Source organism: Schistocerca cancellata, chromosome 1 (assembly GCF_023864275.1).
Source record: "Schistocerca cancellata isolate TAMUIC-IGC-003103 chromosome 1, iqSchCanc2.1, whole genome shotgun sequence".
Classification (NCBI taxonomy): Eukaryota; Metazoa; Arthropoda; class Insecta; order Orthoptera; family Acrididae; genus Schistocerca; species Schistocerca cancellata.
Window position 1 is genome coordinate 176,827,090 of NC_064626.1, and position 12,667 is coordinate 176,839,756.

The window sequence follows — 12,667 nt, forward strand, 5'->3', positions numbered from 1 at the left end:
TTGGCGAATTTTTTCCTGAGCTCATTTAAGATATCCGACGGACGACTGCCCCGTTGCATATCAATGCCGGACGTTTGTGCTGTAGTTAATTCTTGTGGAAAGAAACCCCAAGCAATAAAAATTGATGACAAAAAACACCAGTAAAAGAGAAATTCCACCACCATGTCTTTTCAACATTGAGCTACATTTCAAGCTACATCAAAAGACATGTGTATTTTCTGTGATGAAATTAACGTGAAGAATTCAATGGAACAGAATGAAGCTGCACTGCTGTCCATGACGCAAGAAAGAGACGTGCACTTAGGAAAAGCTCCTCTGGCTAGGGAGAATTTGAAATCTGACGCGGCAAATATTTAAAATGACTCATAGACATCGACCTTTGATATACAGAAGACACTCCTGTTCCCATAACTGTCCACATCAGTAACATACTACAAGAGGAATAGCTGTATGTGTACAACTTTAAAATACTTTCATTTAAGGAAAAGAATGGTTTTATCTACATGTGAGATGAAACGGAAGGGAGAAGATGAGGATCAGAAGATCTTTCAACTTGTCTAGTGAAGCATCTTAAGGAACAAGGAAAAAACTGCAAGCATGTGATTTTACATTTCGAAAGCTGCACAGAACAAAACTTCAACGTAAAAATGACACAAGCTTTGAAGAAGCTATTACAAGAGCTTGTTATGGAAACAGAAATCAGAGAATATAAATTTCTTGTGTCAGGGCATTCGTACCTGCCAAATGATGCCGACATTGGCTTGATAGAAGTAAAGGGCAGAAAAGCAACCCACATTTATTCGCCAGATGACTGCATAACCATTGTGAAAGAAGAGAGGAAAGATCTGTTTAAAATAGTACACATGTTGCGTACTAATTGAAAGCAGCCATTGTAAATCGGAAGAAAATTTTGATGGTCACAAAGTGAATTGGCTAGACATTCAGTGGTTGAGGTACGAAAAGGGACGTACATATTCACAAAAATACAAAAATAGCCTCGATCTTGAAATACAAAAAAAAAATGATTCAAATGGCTCTGAGCACTATGGGACTTAACTTCTGAGGTCATCAGTCCCCTATAACTTAGAACTACTTAAACCTAACTAACCTAAGGACATCACTCACATCCATGCCCGAGGCAGGATTCGAACCTGCGACCGTAGTGGTCGCGCGGTTTCGGACAGTAGAGCCTAAAACCGCTCGGCCACCTCGGCCGGCCCTGAAATACAGTTCCATCAAATTGGTGTTGGTGCTTGCCGTCGCTCAACGCCGAAGTTATCAGTGTTCATGAAACTTTTCTGGCAAAGAAAGGTAAGGGAAGAGCAGCACGTCAGCTACCAGCAGCGACGTGCAAGAAGGATGTCTTAGATTTTCTGTCTTTTATTTCTCCTATTCAGCACCGTGTCTTCATGTTCATTGCAAACGCATGTCAAAAACGGTTTGCTGAAAATGGCGCCGAGTCTGAAGACAGTGATGATTGTTCTCTGTGCGAATGCGTGGGTAAATATAGTCAATACAAGAACGCACATGGAAATATCTAACATGGAGCTGTTATATTGTGTACTACTTTGTTTTCAATTATTTTAAGGAGAGTACTGTAGCAAGTTCCGTTTCAAAGATTGTTGCAGTCGCCAATGTTTCTTTTGTGTACTTCATTTTGCATCGATAAAGTGAAATATAATTGTCTGTTTCAGAATGAAGCAAATTTATGTTTGTAGAGCTTATGCTGATTTTTTGTTCATATGTATTTTTATTCTCTGGTATCTTAGAAACACTTTCTGTGGACTTACACCACTTGTATTCTGAACACCTCCTGCTGGAGGACTGGTGGAACGTAGTGTAAGTGGCCACTACGTCATGATGCTCCATTTCGCTGCGATCTTGAGTGCCGAGCTGAAACGTCGGTATGGGGCGATCATTCCCACTTGCCAGGTTTGTTCTCATGTTAGCCTTCAGTGATTAAACCTACACCGTCAAAGGTATTTTACATCACCTTCACGTGAGGGAACTTCTCTTGGACCACATTCCTGGTCACATGTCCATGTGACCTTTTTTGCTCTTTATCCTTTCAGGGACAGTTTCCTGCAGTTTGTTCCTTGAGGCAAATCACAACTAAATCTACATCATACTCCGTAAGCCACCTAACGGTGCGTGGGGAACAGTAATTTGGGTACCTCTAACTGACCCGCCCTCCCTTCCCTCTTCTGCTCGCGAATAGCGTGTGAGGAGAATGATTGTCGGTGAGCATCTGTACGAGTATTACCTCTGATTTATCGAATCCTCTCAGCGTGGTCATTTCTTGAGATGTATATGAGAGGAAGTAATGTTGTTCGACTCTCTCCGGAAAGTGATCATTCGAAATTTCAATAGTGAACATCTCTGTGATGCATAACATCTCTCTTGTAACGCCTGCCACTAGACTCTATTGAGCATCTCTGTAACGCTCTCGCACTGGCTACAGGAACCCGTGACGAAACGCGCCGCTCTTCGTTGGCTCTTCTCTATCTCTTCTACCAGTCCTACCTGGTAAGGATGATGAACAGTACTCAAGAATCGATCGAACAAGCTTCTTGTAAGCCACTTCGTTCGTGGATGAGTTACATTTTCGTAAGGATCTTCCTACCTGGAATCTGCTTTGCCTATTATTTGCTTTACGTGGTCATTCTACTTCAGGTCGCTCTGGATAGTTACTTCTAGATACACTCCTGGAAATTGAAATAAGAACACCGTGAATTCATTGTCCCAGGAAGGGGAAACTTTATTGACACATTCCTAGGGTCAGATACATCACATGATCACACTAACAGAACCACAGGCACATAGACACTGGCAACAGAGCATGCACAATGTCGGCACTAGTACAGTGTATATCCACCTTTCGCAGCAATGCAGGCTGCTATTCTCCCATGGAGACGATCGTAGAGATGCTGGATGTAGTCCTGTGGAACGGCTTGCCATGCTATTTCCACCTGGCGCCTCAGTTGGACCAGCGTTCGTGCTGGACGTGCAGACCGCGTGAGACGACGCTTCATCCAGTCCCAAACATGCTCAATGGGGGACAGATCCGGAGATCTTGCTGGCCAGGGTAGTTGACTTACACCTTCTAGAGCACGTTGGGTGGCACGGGATACATGCGGACGTGCATTGTTCTGTTGGAACAGCAAGTTCCCTTGCCGGTCTAGGAATGGTAGAACGATGGGTTCGATGACGGTTTGGATGTACCGTGCACTATTCAGTGTCCCCTCGACGATCACCAGTGGTGTACGGCCAGTGTAGGAGATCGCTCCCCACACCATGATGCCGGGTGTTGGCCCTGTGTGCCTCGGTCGTATGCAGTCCTGATTGTGGCGCTCACCTGCACTGCGCCAAACACGCATACGACCATCATTGGCACCAAGGCAGAAGCGACTCTCATCGCTGAAGACGACACGTCTCCATTCGTCCCTCCATTCACGCCTGTCGCGACACCACTGGAGGCGGGCTGCACGATGTTGGGGCGTGAGCGGAAGACGGCCTAACGGTGTGCGGGACCGTAGCCCAGCTTCATGGAGACGGTTGCGAATGGTCCTCGCCGATACCCCAGGAGCAACAGTGTCCCTAATTTGCTGGGAAGTGGCGGTGCGGTCCCCTACGGCACTGCGTAGGATCCTACGGTCTTGGCGTGCATCCGTGCGTCGCTGCGGTCCGGTCCCAGGTCGACGGGCACGTGCACCTTCCGCCGACCACTGCCGACAACATCGATGTACTATGGAGACCTCAAGCCCCACGTGTTGAGCGATTCGGCAGTACGTCCACCCGGCCTCCTGCATGCCCACTATACGCCCTCGCTCAAAGTCCGTCAACTGCACATACGGTTCACGTCCACGCTGTCGCGGCATGCTACCAGTGTTAAAGACTGCGATGGAGCTCCGTATGCCACGGCAAACTGGCTGGCACTGACGGCGGCGGTGCCCAAATGCTGCGCAGCTAGCGCCATTCGACGGCCAACACCGCGGTTCCTGGTGTGTCCGCTGTGCCGTGCGTGTGATCATTGCTTGTACAGCCCTCTCGCAGTGTCCGGAGCAAGTATGGTGGGTCTGACACACCGGTGTCAATGTGTTCTTTTTTCCATTTCCAGGAGTGTATTTTATGATAAATACTGTTTCCAGCAATTTTCGTATTGTAGTGGCAACTTCTGCCACCAAATGTATCAGGATGACCAAATGTAGCGGGAAGAGGTAGAAGGCACAGTATCAAGACTCATCTGTGCTTTCCAAGTGATTTATTGTTTCCAACCACAGTGCCATGTTCCCCTCAGTCTGTGTCACCTGGTACCGCAATGCTGAGGTCACCACTTTGCTGTCTGTGAAATGGCCTGGTGTGGAATGGCTGCCTCAGAGACCCGTGCACGCACTGTGTGTCAGCCTTGTATGCCAGTGGAGTTGTGGCGTCGTCAGGATGCCGGCAGTCGACATGGAGGTCTGTGTCCCTGCTGACTCAGCGCTGCTCGGTGTGAGCCGTAGGCGGCCAGCTGCATGCTTCTCGCCAGCATGGCTGAGATCACAGCGACAACAAGCACCTGCGATCCGGCATCCGAATCTGTGGCACTCACCTCTGGATGCCTCCGGCGTGTATTGGAAGCCGGGCAGTGGTGAGCCATGGAGTGGCCCACTGCTGGCTGGCTACGGACCCCACGTCGGCCTCGGAGGGTCGAACTAGCGACCCGCCGTGTACTGGAACGCTGGCACCCCATCTGCTGCTGCGTGTAGCTGGTGGTGTGACATGTCCTACCTTCCAGGAGAGCTGTCACACTTGACTGAATCTCGTTAGAAACCCGCACCTATTTATATAGGGCTGTGCACCTCTGTTTTGCCATACAAACTGCTTCACGTCACCTACTCATAACATGCTAGGTTGGCTAGTGCGTCCCTTCTGCCTGTGATTTGCGACATGCAAAACCACTACGTATACTCTTTCAGTAATTTGACGGCCCTGTGGCCTCTGTTCTACTTCGCAATTGTTGGTATGCATAACTTACTGCAATCTGGCCTGCACCTGGCTGTAACTTGTGCTCAGAGTATTGCACAAAATTAACTTTCCCTATCCTAAACGGCGGTGCTGCTACACTATGTATGCGCAATACGTTATGTGTATTTATTTTCAGTGTCAGTTGCCAGAGTCTGCACCATTCATAAATCCTCTGCAGGTTTATACTGTCTTCTGGCTTTGCAACGTTCTTATTGACGAACTATAGACACAGCTTTAAAGACCACCCGACACTTCCTATTAGACCATTTACATAAATTGTAAACATAAACTGTCCAGCCACACTTCCTTGAGGTATTTCACAAATTACGTTTGTCGATTTTGTCCAGTTAAGAGCGACGTGTTGAGTTCTATCTGCAAGAAAGTCTTGAATCCAGTTGGAAATCTGGTCTGATGCTCGATGAGCTCGTATTTTTTTCAATAAACGGCAATGCAGGGTGTCAAATGCCTTCCTGAAGTCAAGGAACACATCATCAACCTGAGCTCAATTGCCTATAGTGCTATGGATCTCTTGGAGGATCTGAGGTAGCTGAGTTTCGCAAGATCTCTGTTTGCAGAATCCATGTTGATTTTTTAGAGGAGATTTAGGTTCTCCTAAAACGTCATAAATCTTGAGCCTAAAACATGTTCTGCAGTTTACGACAGATTGACGTCAGCGATGTAGACTGCTCGTGGAAGGAAGAACGATTGGGTTTAATGCGTCATTGATAATGTCATTCGAGATGGAGCACAAGCTCAGACGGTGTCAAGGATGGGGAAAGAAATCGGCCGTGACCTTTCACAAGAGGCATCCCGGCATTTGTCTGGATTGATTTAGGGAATTATGTGCATCTTTCTTACGATCGTTCTTGAAAACGGGAACTACGTACGCTTTCTTCCAGTCACTGTATCTCTTTCGTTGTTCCAGCGATCTAGAAAAACTGCTGCTAGAAGCGGAGCAATTTCTACCACATAATCCTTGTAGAATATTTATGGTACCTTATCTGATCCTAATGCCTTTCCTCTAGTAACCGATTATAGCTGCTTTTCTCTTCCGCTGTCGCTCTGTATCTGCCATTTTGACTTTCGCACGATGATAGACGGAATGGACAGTGCTATGATCATCCGCAATGAAATAATTTCGGAAGAGCAAATTTAGTTTTTCGGCCTTCTGTCTGTCATCTTCCGTTTCGGACTTAAAATAACGAATACAGTGACATCAAGCTTGTTAATGTTGTCATTGAAAGCTCTAGCAAAAATGTCCGTGGAATGTGAAAAAATTGAAACTTAAGACGTCTCAAATCGTCTATTGCGGAGGTAACAGCAGCAGGTGTGCCTACTTGTTTCCACAAAAGCTGTTCTCTTAAGCGTACATAGACACATTTGAATTAGTTTTGTTATGCCCCTTCTGTTACCTTAGAATTTAGCATATAGTCCCATTTACAACCATCGTAGTTAGCCCCATATCTATGTCAAGTAAAGCAGATCCAAGAGCAAATATGGTTAAACATTTTGTATTAGTAGCTTATTTGCTGCATATAGTGATGCTGGCATGAGATCCCAGCTTGGGTCGATACCGACCACGTTGTCTCTGGATTTTACCACATTTTTCTGATACTTTTGACAAAATTTTCAGGGTCGAGCTTCACGACACTGTGTTCGTCTTTCCTAGAGCTTTTGAATGCTGTTAAATATATGGTTCCATCAAAAATACTTGCTCCAGTATCTCGGCTGATACAAGAGTTTACAGAATCGCCCATACAACAAAACATTCCCTCTGCCTATAATCATCTGCCGAAATCCTCGTTTCGATAACTTGAACCGTCATGTGAAAGAGATCCAAATTTTAGACAATTCACATTGTATAGACAATAATCATAATAAAAATGTGTCTATTTTTTATACACCGTTTGCCATACTTGCACACGACATTAGAAGGAATGAGATGTCAGTGGCACTAACATGGATTCGACTTGTTGCAGGTGTGCAAGCGGGATATCCCTGGTGACTCCACGGATGCACAGCTGGAACGCATGCAGCACAAGAGCAAGATCAAGGTGGTCAAGGTGGGTATGCGGTATCGACTCGCACTCACTTCCTATACCCCCTCCATAATGACCCTGCTATGGCTGCGTACAGACGAAGTTATGTACAGGAAAAAGTACGGCCTTCTTTTTCTCCACTGCTTGCCACCGACTGCAGTCCGAAACTGCGTCAGATCGAGTCACCCCTGAGATTTATACTTGTTTTCTACCTTAGTAATATGTGACATACCTTAGGTCCTTCCTTAATTTTTAAAAAAAAAGGCTAAATGTACTGCAGCGATGAGTGTATAGGCAGCAGTGTGATAGGCCCAATATGGTGCCACTGCAAGCAATTTTACCCGAGCTTGCTATGGCATAATGATAAATTTGTGCCTCTATGCGATCTCTGGTTAATGTGTTTGGCTTGTCTCTGCACCATTGGGGTCTTGGTCTGCTCCTCACTATCCACAAGAGCTATCTTAAAACTAGAGGTATCACAATGCGCATGCTGAAGCGCTGATTAAAACAACGTATCACAATAATTTTTTAGATGAATAACTTGCACGCTACGTTGCCAGGTGACGAGGGTATAGAGCGCGCGACTTACTGGGCGCTAGTAGCGTCACTGCATGAAATACAAGTGGCGCGCTGTACATCGTGTTTCCCTGGAATCGTAAAGAGTTGCCACACTCTCAGTCTAATGTTTGCTCTTTTAAAAAGCTGTACCTGTTGTAACAATATTTACTGTTTCCAGGGAGGACTTTATTTGATATTTTCTGCTGTTTGACTTGAGCTCCTTAGCTCATCATATATGTTTACAATTTGAACATCTTTTAATCTATGTTCTCCTTTTCACTAAGGTCCAGTATTAATTATTTTAGATGTTTATTTCATAATATGTTTCACCTCCCACCACCTTGATCCCCCTCATCCCCTGGTTGCTCCTCTCCTCTCCAACCCCCACCCTCTGCCGTGCCTTCATTGTTGTGTCCCCCCTTCGCCGGCCAGGGGGACTGATGACCTCAGAAGTTAAGTCCCATAGTGCTCAGAGCCATTTGAACCATGTTTTGTTCCCCCTTCCCTCCATCTCTACACCCTTCATCTCCTTTCCCAAGGTGGCCTCTGTCAACTCCCCCTCCCGGATGATGCGCTCTCTCCCTCCATTTGTCCCTCCTATCAACTCTGATCCTCATCTCCCCCTCCTATTTCCTCTATCCTTTCGCTGGGCTCCCTCTCCCCCCTTTCCATCCTGTTTTTTCCCCACCTACCCTCTTTCTGCCTCCCTTCTCCCCCCCCCCCCCCCGAGTCCTTTTGCATTCCGGCATTCCCCTCCTCTGCCTTTCCCCATTCCCTCTTGCGTCTGCCCAGCCTCCCCCCCCCCTCTTTTGGGTCCTCGTCCTCCATAGGCTCCTTCCCCCCTCCCCACCCACTTCGTTTTTCCTCTCCTTCCCCCCATTTTCTTTCCCATCATCTGTCCAGGTTCCCCCCTGTCTACCCTCGGCTGTGGTGTGTCATATTTGTGCCAACTTTTTAGTGCAGTGTTCAAGTGAGTGTTGTGCAAACAGAAATCATGTTGGCACTGGCTGTGATTTTTATATCTCTTGCGAACAGATACCAGACTGTCGCCATGTTTTTTAATTGTCTGTCTATTATTTTACCTATCTGCTTCCTGCGTATTTTATTAGCATCAGCAACCCTTTGTTTTATGTTTCAAGTTCCACAATTTTCCGCCATTTTACCATTTAAGTTACCGATTTTATCTCCTGCTTTCTGTTAGACGACTGAAACTCAGAGAATTTTTACTGAAAAATAACGAAAAAAGCCTTCTCTGGCAAACTCACTGAGAAATATGATGCGTATAGTATAGCTAGACTCACCATTTCTCGGGAGACAACAGCACTATTCAGGGCACTTTGCCGTCCTGGTCACTTTACCCCAGCTTCCCCTAAGAGAGGTACTGTCGGCAGATGCTGGTGGTGGTGGTGATCCTGTTCGTGGCGTCGTGGCTGCCGCTGTACGTGATCTTCGCGCGCATCAAGCTGGGCGGCGAGCTGGCCGCCTGGGAGGACGAGGCGCTGCCGGTGGCGACGCCGGTGGCGCAGTGGCTGGGCGCCTCCAACTCGTGCATCAACCCGCTGCTGTACGCCTTCTTCAACCACAAGTTCCGGCGCGGGTTCGCCGCCATATTGCGCTCGCGGCGCTGCTGCGGCCGCCTGCGCTACTACGAGACGGTGGCGCTCTCCGGCTCGAGCGTGCGCAAGTCGTTCAACAACAACAACTCGTCGACCCGGCGCCCCGACACGTCCGTGTCGTACATCTTCAACAACACGGGCGTGTAGCGAGCGCCGCGCGCCGGCCCCCGCCCCAACTATTGCACTCTCAAGCCGGCCCTCGCGGCCGCATCGGACCGGCGTCGGCCTCGACGCGACGGGTTAGTGCCGACGCGCGACGTCGCAGCAAAATAAAAACAAACAAAAGTTTCCTCCTCCGGCTCTCCGTCCCTCTCTGGCACACGAGCGCGCACACGCACGCACGTACACACACACGACACACGTTCACATACACGTACAAACACACACTCGTTCAGTTCACACACGGCGGTTTGACACACGCGCAGAGAGGGGCGCGCGCTCGGGAGCATTAGATGGTTGTAGTTGTTTGGTGAGCGGCGCGGACAACGGCGGCCAGCGAGACGAGCCTTCACAGCAGCGACCGGCCGTCCCCCTCGGGGACGAAAATATTTTGCTGCCGCCGTTAAGGCTCGCCTCGTTGATCGCTGTTGTCGTTTTTTAAGGCTAATTGCGCACTCAGAGGAAGTACAAGTCACCTGGTGAGTGAACCTGGGGATTGGCACCGGCACCCTTTTTTTTCGCACAGGGCTCGCGTCTCGCCTCGGTCTGGTGGCCGCAGGTAGCTGTTAATTCGTGCCTCAAAGTCAGCACCCCTCTGAAAGAACAACCGCCACGGCGGGCTTCCAGTGCGCCATCATTCACTGAAGTGAAGATGTAGAGAGCGATTCAAGGTGGCTGAGTATGGCAACATCTCTTCTGTCATAGGTACACTAGCTGTGAATTGTACTCTTACCAATCGACATGTATTCATCTGATCATAACTGCCACAAAGGGCAGTTAAAACTGATTACTTATTACAGTCACAGTTGCTATATAATATATGCAGTTGCTTACCAGTTGCGGCCATCAGCTGACCCTGCGAACTCTGTTCCGCCTTAAAGCCAATAAATAATCAGATTTTGGATGTTAAGTTCAATTTTTTATTAGGAAATACAAATAAAAAAATTAAGTATTTTAATGATTCTTTATTCTTTGTGTTTTTTGGTGCATAGCTTCCACTCTTCAATTAAGTACCTTGTCATACACGACATTTTTTTGTTTTATTATCAGGCGCAAGAACAAACAACGCAGATGGTCTTCCGACCCGTGAACATGCCACATATAATTGACCATGTTGTTCGCTCGAGGATTTCGCATTGCCAACCGAGCCGTTTCACGGGCTACCTCACTTGTGATTGAGAAGCACGAAGTCGAGCGGCGCTCTTCACGGTCAATTTGTTGTTGTTCTTCAGTCCTATTCTTCGCAATGTTTTGTATCCTTCGTGCATTAAGGCTTTGTAGAGAAATATTCTATCGTCTTGGTCGCGGCGTTGTTAATGATGATCAAAGAAAATACAAATTACTTCTTTAAATTTTTAATTAGTGATAATACTGATACTTAACCGTAGACGTTTAACTGTCATTGCGTTTTGTTATTCCATGTCAGATGCGTTTTTGTTATACCGCGTATTATAGTGACGTTTAGCTCACATTTGCGTTTTGTTATTCCATGCCAGATGCGCTTTTGTTATACCACATTTTATAGCGGTCGAACGGGATAATAAGTTTTCTATGCCCGTCTCCTGGTTCTAAGCTACCTCTCCACCAATTTTCAGCCAAATCGGTCCAGCCGTTCTTGAGTTACACATAGTGTAACTAACACTACTTTCTTATATATATATATATATATATATATATATATATATATATATATGTGTGTGTGTGTGTGTGTGTGTGTGTGTGTACCCATATTCGCCTCCATAACTACATGGTCGGTGTGTCTGCTACACAGAGGACCCGTTCAATTCCCGGTACTGCAAGGGATTTATAGTTGTAAGGAGGGGGCAGTGGGTCGTGAGGATGGCGGCACCATTCGATTTGACATTCCAATTGCGGAGATGCTTGAGCGTGAAGTAGACTCCAAGGCCAGGACAACTGGCAACGGCCGCGAGGTAAGCTGCGTGCTGACGGTCATGCTCCACTGTAACGCATCTGGATGACGTCATTAGCCATCACCGTCAATACAACATTTCTTATATCTGTAAGCTGGTAGCTCATCACACGGTCCTCTTTACAGATTATCTCCACTTTTGCCCAGTCTTCTGCTTCTCGGAGTACCCAGACTAATGTTTGCTTTGTCTTCTTCTCCATCTGACGCATCCATCGTCTCGGTGGTCTTCCCTGCAAGCTTTTCCGTTCGACTTTGCGCTGGACGATAATCTTTTCCAAGTTATTCTCGTGTCGTCTAACAATGTAACCAAAGAACTGCAGGATTCAGTTTTGTCATTTCTTTTTTTATTTTACTTGGTTACAGGGGGAGTCCATTTCACCAGATATAGTTATTGCAAATAATGATGCAAACAGCACATTTGTCTGGATTCATTACAAAATATAAAACACAATTAACCAGCTAAGGGGTCAACAAAGTACATTACAAGGAAAGCCACAAAATTTTGTCATAAAATCCAGTTATATAGGATGTCCCGTTTTAATCTATACCGGCCGATATCTCTGGAGCGGCATAAGCCTCTAGTAAAAGTTGTAAGGTGTGAAAGAGGGAGCGGCTACCTCGAAATGACCTTCAACTCTTTTTTTTTTCAAGGTCAAACCAAGGTCAAGTTCATTTTTGAAAATGGTAACCCCTATTTTTTATTTCATATTCGTATTCTACGTCTAAAATTACGCATTGTTTATAGAGTCAAGGTCAAGCTCTTTTTGAGAAAGGTAACCCCTATTTTTTATTCCATATTCGTATTATACGTCTAAAATTACGCATTGTTTACAGGGAACATTTTTTTTTTTTTGGAAAACCAATGGTTTGTCTCCAGGTGGCACTTCATTGTAACTTACCCAGGCTACTAGTATCTCGAGAACGAAGCGAGATGGGGAAAAATTTTCAACGAAAATCTTGGATGGTTTCGTGAACTAGAAATGACCTTGAAATTCTTCAGTAGTGATTAACCTGAAAGCAAATACCGTTGGCATTAACGGAACCCAATGTGCACCACGTGCAGGTTTCCCAGCGGACTTCGCATATCGCTAGCCCTGACAATGACTGATTACCATGGTTCCCACAGGAAATTTAGGACCTCAGATACTCGACCAACTGCCTATTTTACCTAATGCACATGTTCACTCTGTCGGAAACTGGTCTCGACATTATTCAATGTCTGGTGGGTGATTGCCTGGAAAGCCGCCACAATCCTTCTGGCGCCGTCAGGGGACTAGAGGACACCATCTGCTTCACAGCTCCCCATAAAAAGAAGTCAATGGTGCTAAGTCTGGAGATCGTGGAGGGAATTCACGAAT

At 46.5% G+C, this 12,667-nt stretch overlaps 1 protein-coding gene across 1 annotated transcript in view; it reads left to right on the plus strand.

The window, feature by feature from the left end:
* The window catches only part of LOC126161796 (neuropeptide SIFamide receptor-like), a 107,538-nt gene extending 98,171 nt beyond the window's left edge, over positions 1–9,367 (plus strand). Inside the window, exons 2-3 of the mRNA XM_049917926.1 lie at positions 6,987–7,070; positions 8,996–9,367. Of these exons, the coding sequence (XP_049773883.1) occupies positions 6,987–7,070; positions 8,996–9,367 (456 nt within the window). The remainder of the gene's footprint in view (positions 1–6,986; positions 7,071–8,995) is intronic.
* Positions 9,368–12,667: the final 3,300 nt, after the last annotated feature.